Source organism: Pelobates fuscus, chromosome 1 (assembly GCF_036172605.1).
Source record: "Pelobates fuscus isolate aPelFus1 chromosome 1, aPelFus1.pri, whole genome shotgun sequence".
Lineage (NCBI taxonomy): Eukaryota > Metazoa > Chordata > Amphibia > Anura > Pelobatidae > Pelobates > Pelobates fuscus.
In genome coordinates, this window is record NC_086317.1 from 88,310,301 (window position 1) to 88,328,786 (window position 18,486).

Sequence of the window (18,486 nt, forward strand, 5' to 3'; positions counted from 1 at the left end):
GGTGTAGGGACCACTTGATCCATGTATTCAAAAAATATGCCATTCATAAATATTACTTTTTGAGCTCTTGGGCACGCTTGACACAGTTGAAATGTATATTTTATAACAAAAACAAAAATGTCACTTAAATATTGTACCAACGCCTTGTGAGAAACCATCACATTAAAATGGACCTGTCATAGTCTACGTTTGTTCCATTTTGTCTGCCACAACACAGCCATTTTATTAAAAATATAAAATTGATTTCTTCTATGCTGAGCCAGCAAACACTTGGAGATTAGTTGTTATCTGACTGGTTATGACAATCAACACCACACAGGATGTACAGAAGGTAACTTCAGTGCAAACAAAAGGAAAATTGCAATACAGCCTGAGGACAAATGTTGATTTTCATGTAATTTCTGCTATGTCGGAGAAAAAGAACTGCTAAGTAAATGTACTCACTCAGTAAGGCTAAGTGATGCAGCTTATCTCTGATTGGTAAATAGGTAATATGATATCTTTGGGCTGATTTCTTACAGTACAAAAAAAAAAGATAGTGATTTTATGAGAGTTTCAGGATGCTTGTTAGGTCCAAATTCACAAAGAATAATTTTATACAGTCTGCTTGTCTTAGTTGCTATGCCAACCAAAATGCTATATTTCACAGAGAAGATGATTGAGATAGAACACTAGTAATCGCTCAAAGATTAGCAGTTTAATAGGTAAACTGGTTACTGTCAATATCCCTTTCGCTTGTGTTTGTATCCCCATAGTGATTAATCTCTTTGCCGCAGTTTTAGAGCTATCTCACCCAAACACTAGCCAAGACTTAGTGAAGGGTGAAGAAGCACTAATTTATTGGTAAAACAGGTCACCATTTTTGGCTGGGGTTTTAACAGGAGGTCCCCAGGGAGAACAACACAATTACGACATCCCCGGCGCCATGGTGTCTGTGCCTGACCTGGTTATTTAATTAGCGGCCAGACACCATTGCACCAGGGCACAAAATAGAATATAACTTTCCTGTACCCACATCCCCACACAACCAGTGTCCCCAGGAAGCTTGGATCAAACTGCCCACTTAGTCTACAAAATGCCCAGATCGGATGTGACTAGCCCGAGTTAGGTGTAATCCGGTGTGGAGTTCCATGACGCTGGGTAGAGTTTCCTGGTCACCTAAAATGACAGCGCTTTCCATGGGTACATGGAGCTCCTCCAAGTCATTGGTATCATTCAATGCCTAGCTACTCCCTCTATCACCCCTCCAAAAAGTACCCCGATTGCCGGCCCTGGCGCCTTTGTAGAAATTGTAGCAGATCACAGCAACTCTGCGATCTGCTCCAGAGTTCAAGGCTATTTTTGGAATGCTCCCAGCTAGGTGCACCGTGCCTCAGTGGACCCCTGGCCAGTTTGGGAGGACTCCTGAGCTGTACGAAGGGGAGATATGAAGGGGTGCTGGGCTGGCTGGAGAGGTACATAATGATGATTATAATCATTTTTTTAAGAGAATGGTGGCGTTTGGGGAGACATGTACCAGTCCTAGGTGACCAGATGGTTATGTCACAACGAGCTTCCAGCTTCTGCAGCTTGTCATCTTTTGCCATTTTGCACAGAATTGACATTAATCAGCTCTAATGACGCCGCTATGACTTGAGTTGGAATTACAACTCTGGCAGCCAAGGGGTTAAACTCAGTATGCAGCATTTCAAAGTGAAACATTGCACATACAGACTCCAGGCACCATGACCACTTCACATCACTTAAGTAGTCATGGTGCTTGGAGTAACCATTTTAGACACAACACAGTCCCAAAATGAACAAGGAGGTCCCTAATACTGGGGTGAAAACATGACATCAGAGTATGTCTCTCATTCTTGTTTCTAGCTGAATAAAGTGTTTTCTATTGTTAATTATTATAAAGAGTACAGACATAATTTCACAACAAATACACACATATAAATATATAGAAACATAGAATGTGACGGCAGATAAGAACCATTCGTCCCATCTAGTATGCCCAATTTTCTAAATACTTTCATTAGTCCCTGGCCTTATCTTATAGTTAGGATAGCCTTATGCCTATCCCACGCATGCTTAAACTCCTTCACTGTGTTAACCTCTACCACTTCAGATGGAAGGCTATTCCATGCATCTACTACCCTCTCAGTAAAGTAATACTTTTAAGTCTTTGCCCCTCTAATTTAAGACTATGTCCTCTTGTTGTGGTAGTTTTTCTTCTTTTAAATATAGTCTCCTCCTTTACTGTGTTGATTCCCTTTATGTATTTACATGTTTCTATCATATCCCCCCTGTCTCGTCTTTCCTCCAAGCTATACATGTTAAGTTCCTTTAACCTTTCCTTGTAAGTTTTATCCTGCAATCCATAATTATACATACATATATAAAATGTATAAATCAACCTAGGTGAATTTGTATAGATAAATATCTGCTAAATTCCACTAGATATCAGGCAGGGAAGTGAAGTCATGGCCAGCAGTCATTCATGCAGACAGCAATGTACATTTTGCTGGGCAGAGACTCAGACAAGAGGCATGGGATCAGCAGGAGACAATAGGACAGACTGCATAGTGCTGACACTGGCCAAAAAGCTGGCATTAAAACCAGTCCCTGTTCTGCCTATATAAACCCCTGGGGCTTGCAGAGCTGAAACAGGCAAGTGCCAGATGGATATCCCAGCAGTTCAGACTGAGCGAGGTGAGTGCACATACATGGGTCCATCCTGGGGGTAGCATTCATTATAGGATGCAGCATTTCAAACATATTAAACAGTTTTCAATGGGGGAGTAAATATTATGTTTTAAAGATGGTGGCAATGGAGACAACAGAAAAACTTCATTCAGAAATAGCAATGTGTTGTTCATTTAGAGCTTGGATGTTCAAAATTGGCTTTTCCAGTCTTTTCGGACTGCAATTCCCATAATTACTCAACAAATGAATTGTGGGACTGGTAGTCTAACTGTATCTGGTGGCCTCGATTGTGAAAGTTTTGAAATGTGGAAACGGTTGTGATAACAGAAGGTAACTGAGGCCCATCCTACTTATCTAGAGCTTCGCTTTAGAAACCTATGAACAGTTGCCTTTGCCTGGCCCCTTTAAAACGAATGTTCAGCAAATGTCACAAAGGAGGGATAACCTGAAGCGTGAGATATGGGAATTGATACATTTGCCTTGCCGGTGCTCTAGACTAGAGGTTCCCAACCCAGTCCTCATGGACCACCAACAGTCCAGGATTTATGTATTTCCTTTTTTTATTCAAATGGAGATACTCACAAAACCTGGACTGTTGGTGGTCCATTAGGACTGGGTTGGGGACCACTGGTCTAGACCGTTCGTAGTAAGGAATACATCTAAATATAACTACAAGAAGTTGTTAATTATAGTTTGGAATTTTAGAAATATAATGTGTAATATCAGTATTTTGTTTAGGCTATCTTTTTCTATATTGGGTGAGGTTTGTGTATCAGTCGCTCTGTAGTCCAAAAAAGAGTTTCTTCATCTTCTTCCAAAGTAACCTCACAGACTGGGCTTCAGTTAAATCCATCTCACAACGCTCACAGAATGATTAGCCGTACTTGCTGTTAGCCAGGAATATGTTTTTATACCTGCTATTTGAGGACAATGTTGAGAAATACTGAGTCACAGTAGGACAATACCCCGACACGATTACACAGCTACAATGCTGAACCGTTATTTATTGTATGTGATGATATACAGCTTTGAAGTTCATCTGGTGTAAATATTGAGAACTGATCTGCATGTTTTCCTTTTTTAGAAGACATCACCTCTGAAAAAATGGCCCAGACTAACCCGCTCCCTGTTCCTCTGGGACCCTGGAAGGTATATACCAGTAATTCAGATTACAGGGTTAAACCTACTGGTTTAAACGAGGATGAGCAATGTAAAGTAGAATTGTCTAGGAGTTTAATGAGATGTTAAACCCAGAGGTTTAAAGTTGAGTCAGCAAGAGTTTTTAGACTGTGGATCTGCAATGTAAAGGACAAGATTGATGTCATATCTGTTCTTATCTCCATGGATGAAATATAGAAAAACACTTCCAAAAATGGCTAAAGCGAGTAGTATTTATTATAGTTATAGTCATGCCTGTTGCTCAAAATAGACTCCCTTTTGGCACCAGGAACAAGAGTCCATAAGACTAGCCAAACAAAACCAGAAATACATCAATTTTATCATCATATAATAGGCGTAAATAGAATAACAAAGAAATGATGTGGCTCACACGACTTCTCACTCGATCACTATTAACGGACAGCGGGGAAAAATAACCAGAGGAAACAAGTATCTTAGCATCATAATGTTCACTATAGTGTCTATTCAATAAAAAGGGAATTGTTGTGAACTGGGAACCAAAATGGCTTAACTGATAGAAACATAGAATGTGACGACAGATAAGAACTGTTTGGCCCATCTAGTCTGCCCAATTGGCTAAATACTTTCATTAGTCCCTGGCTTTATTTTAAGTCTAGGATAGCCTTATGCCTATCCCACGCATGCTTAAACTCCCTCACTGTGTGAACCTCTACAACTTCAGCTGCAAGGCTATTCCATGCATCCACTACCCTCTCTAACTCTAAATAACAAGCAGTGACTATAACAGAGTTATTAGAATTTTTCCAAATCAACTATCTTAGCCCATATTTGCCTTTGCAGTTTGGTTTTCAATACCCTAGCTTAGTTCACTAAATAAAATCACCCAAAGAAATTAAGACATTAAAACATGTTCTAGCTAAGTTTTATTAAAGGATAAACTGCTGGGAAATAATTAACCATTGATCCTGAGAGAACGCCCATAAAACAGTTTCCAATGGCTGATAGAAGTAGTGAGGATGTAAAGAGGTAATAGAAGATGAAATCCATGAAAAGTCATATTTTCTTTATTTACATCAGATCACAGTCTATGATCAAGAGAACTTTCAAGGAAAGAGAATGGAGTTTACGGCATCATGCCCAAACATCATGGAATGTGGTTTTGACAACATCAGATCTCTAAAGGTGGAATGTGGAGCGTAAGTAATTACTATATCCAATCCAATCAATAGGCTTGCACTATTCATCACAGCACCCCAATACTGTACATTTAAAGCTGGGATGGCCAACTACTGACTGTTACAGGCTTCTTCATTAACGTGAGAATGATTGGAAATTTAAAGGGAATTCAACGCAAATTTTAAATTTTAGGCAAAAGTTAGAATTGCACCAGTGTGGCTACTTTGGATTTAAATTTGAAATTTACTTTCAATTCACTTTGAATTCAAAGCAAATCTCACTTTACTAAATAAACCTGTCTGTCATTCAAACACCAACAGAGATCTACTAGGATTATAGTCCAATAACACGTAGGCAGGTGCCAACACTGATAGGGCAGATGTTAGCGGAAGCTAATAAATTACTATAAGAACACAGACAGGGTACCGTAGTAGCTATTCCTTCACAATCCCTGCATTTAAACACACCACTAACTGTGGGAGCTGCAGGACATGGGGACAACGTGCTTTTATGGCCAACTAGTAGCATACTACAGGATGAAAAGTGTGAGATAGGTTCCCCAATTAAACCTCTACAATCCCCATTTTAAGAACAGTAGATAGAGCCGTAAATGCAATATATTGAAACAATTGCAATACTGCAGCTCCCACAGTTAGAAGTGTGTTTACTACTCTATACAAAATGCATTCAAAAATGAAGATGAACCAATAAACAACCTTAATTAGTACTCAGTATGGATCCATATAGCAATAATGAATACACCTGCTCCATGGCTCTACAAAGGAAACATATAGCCCAGCACTCTGCAGAAACACCACATCTTTTAAAATAAACAAAGATTGAGGGATGGATTCTCTTAGATCAAGCTTATATATAAGTGAATTGCAGTTTCCTCTGGATTTATATAAGAAAAATGCTGTTGAATTACAAGGTCCTTTAATGTGGAAATCTAACCAGAAATCAGTATAGTTTTAGAATAGTGTAGCCTAGTTAATAACACCGAGATTTGACATGAATGTAAACATGCTAAGTGTATCACCAGATTATTTCTTATAAAACCTATGTACAATAACAAAAAAAAAATCAATGCTAAACCTTGTTTGTATTTTAAAATGTGACGATAACATTCTAGCATTACAGTGCTATGCTACAATTAACCCAATTATTTGTGTCCATGCAGCTGGGTAGGCTATGAACACACTAGCTTCTGTGGCCAGCAGTTTGTCCTTGAGAGAGGAGAGTACCCACGCTGGGATGCCTGGAGTGGAAGCAATGCCTATCACATTGAGCGACTGATGTCCTTCCGCCCAGTCTGTTCTGCTGTAAGTGTTATAGTGGACATTCTACTGACAAAGTGAAACGGTTGCACAGCTAGCTGCCACATTCTTAGAACATACTAAATATATACACTATTGTAATATTTGGTTTTGAATTGGCTTAACAGAGGAGGGATGAAAGGTGGTCTGCAATGAATAATATGCAGTATCCAAACTTAAAACCCTACATCTCTTTAAGAAGGCTAATAAGTATAACATATTAGAGAGGCGCTAAAAAGCAAAAGATCACTACAGAAACTAGTGTTGAACTCAGCCCATGCAAACCTTTCAATAAGTAACTGAGTTTTTAAAATTCTATTGAAGGTATTTTCATTAGGACTTATATTGCCGGTAAAATAACGAGACATATGTGAAAATTCAAGTGATACAGAATGGTTTTATTGCCTGATTTCATTTCCCCTCTCATGTAAATCTGATGTACTCCATGTGCAGAACCATAAGGAATCCAAACTAGTCATCTTCGAGAAAGAGAACTTCATTGGACGCCAGTGGGAAATATGCGATGACTACCCCTCACTGCAGGCCATGGGCTGGTGCAACAATGAGGTGGGATCCATGAAGATTCAGTGTGGAGCGTAAGTATGACTACAAATAAAAACCTGTGCTATGACACACCTAAAATGTTGAATATTATCAACAAGATAAGACATTTCCGCTGTATACAGAGGAATCAGTGCTAAGTCAGATCGCCAAATAAAATTTTACAACAACCTTTATCTAGATTGCTGAAGACATAGTCAAAAACATACTTACATGCTTATTACCAAAATCAGTAATTTTACTCGGCTACAAAAATTGGGAAATTTTACTCCTTATATAAAGAAAGATCAACATATATTAAATTTTGCCTGAAATTGATGGCAGTTTTCCATGTTAATTTTGCATTTGTATTTCAGCTGGGTTTGCTATCAATATCCTGGATACCGCGGTTACCAGTACATCATGGAGTCCGATCATCATGGAGGAGAGTACAAGCACTGGAGAGAATGGGGATCCCATGCCCAAACCTTCCAGATCCAATCTATCCGACGCATCCAACAATAAAGGCCCCAGATCCTCCCGTCACCTACTATTGCCGTGTTAGCGAGAGGTCACCATTTCCTAGTTCATTATGGTGCTACCAATCTCTTTTAATGCTAATTTAGAGGAAACAGAATCCTTTCATGTACTGTGAATGCTTGTTGGTAAAATTACTTCTTAATTGTACCAGCAGCTAAAATAAATGTGATTCAGAAAAAAAACCTGATGTCTTGCAAATATTTATTTTTATGAACCTTAATTTATATCAAAATGAATCTTGTTTAATTTTGAAGACATTGGGATGGGTCATCGGTAACATGAGAAAGGATTAAGGAGTATGGTTTGTCTGGGAGAGAGGCAATACTGAGTCATTAACTATGGAATCACCACTAAAGAAAAACTGGTGACCTAGGCAATTGCCCAATGTGTCCTTTGGGAAATCAAACCTTGTTTTTTGTATTTTTTGTTTTAAATCAAGAGACCATATTGAATATTCTGTTTAGATGTTGACTCCTGGAAACTAAATGGTTTAAACTCTGATCTGCATGGAATCCTCAGATGAGGAGGACTTAAACACATTTTTTTTTTATTGCATAACTGTCTTTAAAGGGACACTATAGTCACCCAGACCACTTCAGCTCAATGAAGTGGTCTGGGTGCCAGGTCCCTCAGGTTTTAACCCTTCACATGTAAACATATAAGTTTCAGATAAACTGCTATGTTTACATTAGGGGTTAATCCAACCTCTAGTGGCTGTCTTCCTGACTTCACAGTCTGCAGCTCTGCACCCGGTGGAGCTGCAGACTGGCGGCAAAAGGCTCTCCCTAGGCAGACTGTATGGAGGGGACTCGCACCCGGCGGCATAGAGGGCAAGCTGCCGGGACCAAGTCATGGACCGAGGACCCGACTGGTCAGTCTGCCGGAAGGCGATTTAGGTGGCCGTGAGACCCCGGTCAGCGTGAGGCCTTTGGCGGCCGCCTAAATTGTCTAAAGTGGAGAGCCGTCACTGCTAGTAGGGAAACCACCACGTGGGAAGTTCAAATATCATGCTAACATAAAATATTCAGCATGAGCTTGGTCTAACTTTAGGTGTCCACTGGTATGGTATGAAGACTAGATTTGTTCTTGGAAGAAAAAAATTGGGAAGGTGTGCAATATTTGTTTCAAATTATATATTATTTTTCAGTTTTAGGCTCTAAAGGGCACTAATAATAATAAAAAAAGGTAATACTTGGGTACATTTTACTTGTTAAAAAAAATAATCTTACTTACAAACTTCAGCTTTGTACCCTACTCTCCCTCACTTGCCAATGGACATTCTTTTAAATCAAATGCTAGATAGGAAAACAACTATATATATTCCTATATTTCTGACACAGCGTAATAAAGAGCGAGAGTTTGCAGACACTTCAATTCCTATAATTCTCAGCTAAGTATTGTTCTATAATTCTATAGCTAAAGCAGTATTTAGAGTTCATTTAACACTGATTATCTGCCTATTGTAAAACCAGCAAGCCCCGTTTGTTAGTGGGTGCATGGTTTTCCCCTTTAGTGTCAGATGGTCTTAGTCTTAGGGTTGCAGATGGGAAATGAGGGGAGTAAAAGCGGGGTAGGCACAACTAGCGATGCACTAGCACAGTTGTCTAGCAGACCCGTGTCACTATGAGGCGCTGGGGTCTAGATGGTCCCTAAATGTGTTGAGCCGGTGTCGGGTGGTCTTTGGCCTAGCTAGTAGGGTGTCGTCTATATGGGGACGGGATGTAGCTCAGAGCGTGTCTATCCATTTAATCAGTGGGGTACACCTATTGTGGCCGTGCGCTGTGGTTATATGTTCCCTATATGTTGAGATCCAGGTGTGGAGTGTAGCGCTCCATGTTCGAATATGTCCCTTAACCCTAGGGCATTGGGGGGGGGGGGGGGGGGGAGTGCTGGAGTTGGTGTGCGGGGCTGCCGCCCTGCTGCTTGGGACTAGGAAAGAGAGTGTGGGTGGCATCTCCGGATTAGAGATTTTGCGAAATGAGAAACATTGTGATAATATGAACATTGAAAGGGAGAAAAAAACAAGAATATAAACTTTGTGTACTGGTTTTGTTTGGATGAGTTCAGGGTTCTGGGCCTCGTTCTCCTCCACACGTGGGAGAGGGGGAGTCCTCAAAGTCTCTCAGATGAGTATTGGGTGTACCCAGAATGGGTAACCCTTGCAGGGTGAGGCCCAGCTCTGTCAAGAAGGCAGGGCAGTTTGCCGGGTCAGTTGCTTTGTATGTTTTCCCTTCCTTCGTGACCAGCAGTGACCTGGGGGTTGACCATCGGTACGGTAGTCCCGCTTTTTGGAGGAGTTTAGTGATGGGCTGCATTTCCTTGCGCCATATCAGTGTAATCAGTGTAGATCTGCTCAAGTCCTGAAAAGAGGAAATGTTGCTGGTTTCGAATTTGTATGGTGTATTAGGCCCATTTTGTCCGTTAGAGAATGGCACCGCAGGATGATGCTGCGTTGGGGGCTGGCGGGGATTTAGTGATCCTGTAGACCCCATCGAAGGTAAAATGTTTCACTTGTCGTGTTGGGAGGAGGGATGAAACCAGCCTTCTAATATAGTGTGGTAGTTCCTTACTGTCTCTGAGATTCCTCTGAGTTTAATGTTTTTCCTTCTGCCCCTATCGTCTAGTATGCTGGCTTGGTTAAGAATGTTGGCCTGATTAGCTTGCATCTGTTGTACCTGGTCGTGTAGTGCATTCAGGTCTTGTTTCAGGGCAAGGACGTCTGTCTCAGTCATTTGGGTGCGAGCTGTCAGTGTTTGTACCTCTGTTTTGAGTGCTGCCAGGTCGGCTTCCCATATTTGTCGGAGGTTTCGTTGGAGGGTAGCCTGTATGTCCCCCTTTGTTGCAGGAGCCATTTCTTCAGCCCAGTTCCCGGTTTCTGCTGGGGTTTGGTGATGGTGATAATCCCCTTCCTCCGTCTGTTGAGTCTGGGCTGAGGCCGGCGTTGGTGTTCTTAATAACTGGCCAATGTCCCGGTATGTCTGTGAAGTAGTGGGCGGCTGTTTCTGGGACTTGCTCCCCATTCCTTCCACAGGGGGTGCTTGCAGGGTCTGGTCAAGTGCGCCAAGGTTACACCACACCCCTGGGGCCCAATCCAACTCGAGTGGGCTGCTTCCCGCGTGGTAGGCCTTAGGGCCGCGGCTGCGGGTTTTTCTTGTTGCGGTATGGAAGAACAGCATCGACGGGTTCCGTGCGATGCTCTCCGTTGTTATCTGGCCCTTTCGTGGTTAGTTAGGGTGTGATGTGCACGTTATTTAGTGGATTCAAGGCGATTTTCTCAGAGCTAGGGAATTTAGCGACTGTTCCCTTGTGTAGTCAGCCACACTTAGCTTTTTGAAAACCCTTTCTCGCTAGATTTTTATATGCGATGCTGTGATTGTTCTTGAAATAGTATAAATTGCTGTTGCATGCATATCAGTTATACTTATAATATTATTAACATCAAAATAAAATTATATTAATTTTCATTATTTGATCAAAACAGACACACTGCTAGATGTTCTCTTCTTGCCCCATCAGCAAGTGCAGAAGCCTCTGGAGAAATGATTTTGTTCAAAAACATCATTTTAGTTGAGCTCAGCAAAATAGCATCTATTTTTAAATGTGAAAAATGTAGGCATAACATGAGTCACGTGGATGCAAAAAATGACTAAAGAAAACTCAAAAATTGTCCATTACTTCTGTTTGAAATAGATGGGATTTTTACTTATATGGTTTTGATTTTGACAACAAATTAAGTTTCTTTAGAAAAAATTTAAAGTGCTGCTGTCAATTTTATCAGCATCAGTTAACGCTGTACGTTTCATCCTTATTATCTGTTTAAAATAAAGTGAAATTGGGTCTCCTGCAACCTGTTCTACACGCAAAGGACGTCTGTGTGCAGCTACCCAATTGGCCAGAGTGCAGAAACAGTATATTATTATAAACTATTAGATTATATAATAGCTATACAGTTTACAAAATGGTTTTCTGGTACAGTATAAAATGAAGATTTGATTGGCGCCGTGCCTCATTATGTGTAACAAATTCTCTTTAATGTCTGAGAACGCTTCATTAATGAGAAACACAAAAATAAACTTACTAGGTTGCTCATTTTAGGATCTAAGGATCTTTTGTGTTAATAAGTAACACGTGACTTCAGTCAATAACAGCTATGATTAAAGATGTAATAAACTTTAAGATGCAAACAACCCCTCCTCTCATATGACTGATGGGGGCTGCCCTGTTATGGGTTGTGATATCTGATGGCTAAAATAGTGGCTTTAGAGGAGACACAACATGATAGAGATTCCCTCAAAATGGCCAAATATTTATAGTTTATAGATACATTGTGTTTAGTAAAATCTTCTTGGCCTTTTCTCTCTTCTTCATTCATAAAATGTGTGCTCTTTTTGTGTGTGTATATGTATGAATACTTATATTTCTTAAAAGAAAAATGGATGACAGAAGGGTGGTTTCATCTACCAAGGATAAAATGTATTCTTACGTTATATAACAGGGCAGCATGTAGAAAACAAAAAGCAGAACATGTCACATTGGCAGTGATGGAAGAGACCTCTGCTAGTTTTTGCTTATAACTAGTACATTCTGTACTCTCTACCTCTTTCTGTTTATCTGCTGACCTGACCTGTGTACTGATCTGTGGTCTTCAACATATAGCATTAGGGATACAAAGCCTAATTCCTAACACTATAGTGCCCATCTGCCGATTTGTTTTAGGTTGCACCTCCCCCCTACCATTTTCAGTAAAAATCCTGAAAATAAGGTTTTCACTTACCTCTGGTCGATGGTCAACCCAATGCTCCTCATAAGAGAAGAGCTGTGCACATCCAAATGCTTCTCACAGGAAAGCATTGAATTCAATGCTTTCCTTTGAAATACAACCTCACAAGACTTAGTTTTGCTCCGTCAGTACAACAAAAGTGCATCTATTGGCTGTCAGGAAGGAAGCCGCTAAAGGTGTGTTTAACCTAGCAATGTAAACATTACAGATTACAGTTTGTACAAAATTGCAATATTTTACATTGCAGGGATAAAATGACAGAACCTCAATACCCAGGCCACTTGATTGAGTCATTAATTGTCCTTTAAATTCTCTCTCTTCTTTCCAGACCTTGGCCTCTCTAAATTTGCTCTACCCTCAGTGCCAGGGTACCCTGAATGACCAGATGCAAAATCCATAAAACCAATTGTCACTTGAATCCAAGGTCTCAAACTGAGATAGGAACCAAGTTTAATTTCAAAGTTTACACTCCTTTACCTGACAGTCATTTTAGACTCAAGGGGTCTACCTTCCTAACAAATGACCCACACCTGTTTTCATGTACTTTCTTACTCTAACTGTACTAAATTCTGCAGTGCTCGCTCGCAGTTCTGCAATTTTGTGAAGGAGTACACTGATATCACCAGCCCCATCCTTAGGTAGGGTAGCTAGCGTGCAAATGCGTGAACCCTGCATTTCAGAAGGCTGCTCTGACTGCCGTTCACGCTGTAACATGGACCAGCAAATCACATGTCCCCCGTCCCATTAGAAATTTACCTCCACCAGATAAAGTGAAAGAATATAAGTGTAAAAAAAATATTTATTTTCTCCCCATCCCCACTTGAATGGTATTGAATGAATACAACTAGTGTACAGACAGGAGTTTTATTCCAGAAAAGGAGGGGGTAATACCTGTTGCCCAGGACCCCCAAAAGATAATGGAGGTCCAGATGCAAAATGTAGTTTAAAAACATCTGGTCAAAACCACACGTAAGGATGAGTTTTACAAACTTGTGCTACAAGTTTAGCATCAGATACAGGCAGCAGCTTAATGTTATATTAGGAATAATGAAGAAATCTATTTTGATCTGTATTAAATTATTACATTTTGCCAACATAGTAGGCATAACAGTAAATGGATAAATTAACCCTTACCTGTTATAGAGGCACTAGCGCCATATAAAAACAAACATGAAATAATTAATGTTCGTTTACTCATTTATTCTTCTTTTAAAAGAAAAAATGAACCATTTTATCTGTTTTAACTAATCAAGCCATACAATCTCATGCCTCAATCTATACTATAAAAAAAGTACTATCGCTTGTCAAAGGCAAACCTATAACGTAAATCTTATGCTAACATTTACTTTGGCTGCCTTCAGCTTAAAAGGCATTATCTATAAGGAGGCAGAAGTGGGTTAGTTAATTAATTAACCTTAAATAGGATACACATGGGAGTAGACACAGCACTGCAACAAGGCTGCAATAAACAAGAGCTATTAAAACCACATATTATCCCTGTGCTGAAACTATCAGCAAAGCCACTGTAAATCGGATTCAAGACTCTAAATAGTTAGAAAATAAAAGTAGGACATTAGCATTTCAAACTGAAATTCAGAAAACAAATGAGAAAATTTAACAGCATACTAATTATTGTATAATTAGATTGTAAGCTGATATTGACAGGGCCCTCTTCACCTATTGTTCTCCAGAGCCAGATTCCCATTAGGCAGAGTTATCGCCTGACCTGTAGGGGCCGCCTATTTACAGCATTTATGTGCCTTTTTGAAGCTTAGGTAGGCAGGTGAGGAGAGATAGATACCAGGAGCCTTGGCCAGTGGCCTTTGTAGTCCAGTCAGTCCGCAATGCTTGATAGCAGAACTGCGTTAACAGTTATAGAAGCTGTAAAACTCAGTGTTGTCCCAGCTCCTCATGTTTCTGTGTGAGAGGCTAGATAGGACGCGGAAGGGATCACCTCCATGCTTCCAACCATCCTGATTTAAGCAGGACAGTTCAAATTTTCAGGTCCTATCCCACTGTCCTGACTTTCTTTCCCCAGTGTATATCTTTGGGGACACCAGGGAACTATCACCAAAAAGTATAGTGTAAGCGCATCATAAGATACGCTCCCTGTACACTCAGGGCTCTAGGACCATGCATAGAGCACTAAAACAATGCAAGTCCTGACCTCAGTGTGTGATTGACAATGCAAGTCCTGACCTCAGTGTGTGATTGACAATGCAAGTTCTGACCTCAGTGTGTGATTGTCTGCACACAGGACCAGCACATCAATAAGGTAGCACAGGCAGCAACGTTAGGGCGCACCTGCTTGGTGGCTCAAAGTCTGTGTGGCAAGGACAGTGCTCCTCCAATAGACAATGAAGAATCGTGCAGAATATGCATTATACGTAGTGCAGGGCAATCTTTTTTATGCATTTTCATAAACATGAATAAGTTATATGTGTCCCAGAAAACATGGTGGGTTACTTACAAAACTGTGTTACTTATTTAGAATTTACCATTGAAATGCGTGGAGTGCCAAGATTGCTGCAATAGCTTGTGTTCAATTTGGCCTGAGCCAAATTATATTAAATTTTTTGCATTAGTGCGTTTGGCGGAAAATAAGTAAAATCTGTGAGAGTCAAGATGGGTTTTATGGGGTAAATGCTTGTTTCTTTATTTAGAATATTCAGTTAAAATGCATTGATGTCAGGTATCCAAGTTTTAAGATCAATATCATTTGGTTTGAGCTAAATTGAACTTTTTGGAGGTTTTCTGATAGTTGTTTAGTAAATAATCAATTTCATGAAAATGAAGCTGTATGAATAGGAAGCCAATCTGAATAAGAAGCTGGGTGAATAGGAAGCTAACTTCAGTCTTCGAATAAGAAGCTGACCAAATAAGACACTAACTTCAGCATCATCAAATTTAAGCAGTAAACTTATTAACCAGAAACTAAACCATTTACCTTTATCCTAGGTTTCTCTGTTCTTACAAATTAAACACACCATCTACCCCAAAGGTATTGTATTGTAACCATAAGCCCAAAAAGTCTTGAAGGTTGTATCCTTCCCTTTTTTCCCCTTTAACAAAAAGTGCAGATGAAAATATAAATTTGCGCTTTTATAAATTATGGTGTGGGGGGATAGGGGCTGTAAAGGGAGGGCATAGGGTTTGATGTAGGGGAATAGGGGCTGTGGAGCGCCCTAAAAAAATGATTACGGGGTGGGAGGGGGCAGAGCTTAGCAGCGGAGCTGTACAGACACCATTTATTGAGATTGTAGCTGTTTACATTTCAATCTGCCCTTTTTCAGGGGATATATATCTTGCCACTGCTCGTATCGGCTGCAAAAAGCAGGGAGGAACACTTTGATGCCTTTCTTTCTTCAACTGGGTGCCAGAAGTATACGCTGACATTTAAAGGCATGTCAAGTGAGAGGCCTTTGAGGAAGGGTGCACTCACCTTAAGCTTGGAGGGACCTAAACCCATACTTACGTGGTCACTTTGTTACCAGCAAAACAGGCCAGCCAATTAATCATTGACGGTGTCTATGCATAGCAAAGTCTCCTCAGGCACGGGTTCTGCCCCCTGGACACATTATACTGCGATGTAGGACACTTCAAGACAAACTAACCTTAAGGTATCTATCCAGAAGAAGACACCTACGGCTACAGACTTTAAGTCTCACATTATCACGTTCTTTAACCCCTTAAGGACACAGCTTCTGGAATAAAAGGGAATCCGTCATGTGTCCTTAAGGGTTTAATGATGTTCACTGTTCGACCTTACTTTGTCGAAAGTCAATGCAACCCATCACTAAAAAGCTTCAGGAAACAGGTATTGAGAACTGCTTGACTGCTCCCTGATCACTCAAAGTCTCTAAGGTAGTGAAATTGTATAAGGCTAGCAACGCTACATAGGCCTCTATTTATTCTCAGCGCTTGGTTTGGGAGATGGAACACAGGAGTTATCAGGACTTACTCCCACATACACCAGGGATGTGGCTTATGTAACTCCCTTTGGCCCAAAATGGGAGCAGGACACCAACGCAAATTTATATACTTCGGTTTTTCTTATAATTTTTGTGCTTCTTGTTATTTACAACTATTACCTCCTAGGTATCTAAACTTAAGTTACAGGAGGTTTCTGTGCTGATGTTACTTCCAATACGTAATATTACTGCTCATACATAGTGGTTTTTTTTTTTAATTCTTTATTTTATGAGTGCATAAGTTGAAACAATCATGAGTGCACTGCCACATCAGCTGGTGCAAACTAGGCATACGGTAGTGGATAACAATGGTGTGGCTATAATAACATTACACATTTTATTTATAAATATCAACGTGGTTTGACTGAGGTCCTTAATCTGCTATGTGGTGATATCTCTCGTAGTAAGTGTGGGGAGGTTGTATGTACCTATACATGTGGATCCCCTGCTCACCCTATCATCGGGTTGGAGTATCCGCCGATTCTGTTTTTTTTATCGGGGCCTGGTGAAGAAAGGGTGGTGGCCTGTTTTCTATTCTGGGAGTATATGCAGGCCCTAGTTCGTTCAGCCGGTCGGGACCGGTGCTGCGTCCTCCTGCTATTATGCCCTGTTAAGTGTAGGGCCTTACTGCCTCCGTGTCTTCTAGGGTGGCATTAGAGTTTCAGGTGGGTTGGTGAGTGTGTGCTAGTACCGTGTGCATGAGGGAGCAAGTGGTCTCTGCCTTATTCTCAGTTATCAGACGTTGCAATTAGATTTTGTGCCCTGATGCTCTGGGTTTGGGGGAACGGCAGTAGTAATGCTGTGGTGTATCCTGCGCTGTCGGAAGCGTGAGTGATATTTCGGTGACGCTTTTAGGTTAGCTGTCTCCCTGTAGAGAGCCCGGGGACCTGGGCTAGTGTGTCGTGCTGGGGAGAGGTTGGGAAGTTGTGTTTCCCCTATTATATACGAGGTGGAGAGGTAGTCTGTAGTGTGAAATGGTCTTGCTAGCCTGCCTCTGAGAGGGTTAAGAGAGAGGTGGTGTGCTACCTCGGCATCTCCTGCAGATTTGTAGTAGCCTTGGCGCTCATTAACCCCTGGGCGCCAAGAGGGGGGGGGGGGGATATGGGTATACTTTCTAGTACCGTGATGGGTGGGGTGCCTTATTGTCTCGCTATATAGGGCGTGTGATTAATATGATCTACTCTAAGCAGAAACTTGCTTACTGTAGAGTGATAACATAAGATAGTATTAAAACAATAAAACAAGAAAATAGAGTGCAGAACGCGTGCCTGATGCGGGCTCAGTCCAGTGTGCATGATAGTCCATGTGGCGTCAGCCGGTGTCTGCTGCGGAACGAGGGACAAAGGGGGTGATGTTGGTTACGTCCCACGAGCTTCCAGGAGTGGGATCATTGGGGCCTGGGATAACCAGTCCGAGTTTGCCCAGGAAGGAACTCGAGTCGTCTGGCGACACCAGGCGGAAGGTGGATGCACCCTTCGTGACGGTGAGCGTAGAGGGTCCCCAGCGGTATTTTTTATTTTTTTTAATTCTTTATTTTTGCGTGTTGTTTAACAAAGGGTAAATTTACCACATGCAGTAGTGAACATTAACATATATATATTAGCTTCTGAGTGTCAACGCATATGTTGTAAATTATCACAATTTTTATATTTTAGGAAACGTTGTAAGGCCTAGGTAGTGGGTTGGTGTAATACTAGGTATGGTATTCTATTTGGTTTGTGAGCGTCCATCCCTAGGTCCTGGTTTGGTAAAGAAGGTGTGGTCCATGTCGGGTGGATTGTACCAGGTCAGCGTTAAGCTTGAGGTCGAGGTTTTCTAAGGAGGGTATGTCCCCTGTATGGATCTGTGGTTCTGACAAGTGTTCTGTGGTGACGGTCGGTTCGTCTTGGAAGTAGTTAGTCGGGAGGTTTCTATTTTGGTCTGTTTAGACTAATCTTGAGGTGTGGTCGCCCTAACCTAGGGGCTGTCGGGGGGGGGGAGGTGTGCGCCTTGTTGCAGCACACACTCCTCTGGCGTACTGGCGTGCCAACGCCATCCCTGGCATGCTCTTGGGGCGTCACCAGAGTCGCGTTACTTAAGTCATGGAGAAGACAATAGAACTTTTTAGTATTAGAAGGTAAAAAGTGATAGGAGGGAAAGGAGAAAAAAACATTGGTAAACGGCAAATTGCAATATTTAGCCTGTGAGCGGGTTGGGGTAGGAGACTTCTCTCCCCATTCCCGTCAAGTGGCCTGAGTGTCCATTCTCTGTGTCCTCGGGATGAAAGGTTCGATCGTCTCTGGGTCCCATGCGGGAGAAGCGTTCTGGGTGGTCTTGGTCGGTAGACCCGGTT

The 18,486-nt window shown here is 41.3% G+C and overlaps 1 protein-coding gene across 2 annotated transcripts; it reads left to right on the forward strand.

Annotated features, from left to right (window-relative positions):
• Positions 1–2,615: 2,615 nt before the first annotated feature.
• Positions 2,616–7,586, forward strand: CRYBA1 (crystallin beta A1). 2 transcript variants are annotated; one of them, XM_063444231.1, is made up of 6 exons: positions 2,616–2,697; positions 3,776–3,840; positions 4,909–5,027; positions 6,188–6,329; positions 6,777–6,919; positions 7,241–7,586. In XM_063444231.1, exons 1-6 carry the CDS (start codon positions 2,667–2,669, stop codon positions 7,386–7,388), a joined length of 648 nt encoding a protein of 215 aa, XP_063300301.1. In that variant the 5' UTR covers positions 2,616–2,666; the 3' UTR covers positions 7,389–7,586. The 2 variants fall into 2 exon arrangements, with proteins under 2 accessions (XP_063300301.1, XP_063300302.1); XM_063444232.1 differs by having other exon boundaries at positions 2,617–2,697; positions 3,779–3,840.
• Positions 7,587–18,486: the final 10,900 nt, after the last annotated feature.

Coding starts and splice junctions, on each gene's coding strand:
- CRYBA1 (XM_063444231.1), top strand. CDS start 2,667: ATGGATATCCCAGCAGTTCAGACTGAGCGAG. Junction 2,698..3,775: donor AGCAGTTCAGACTGAGCGAG/GTGAGTGCACAT, acceptor TTCCTTTTTTAG/AAGACATCACCTCTGAAAAA. Junction 6,920..7,240: donor ATGAAGATTCAGTGTGGAGC/GTAAGTATGACT, acceptor TTTGTATTTCAG/CTGGGTTTGCTATCAATATC.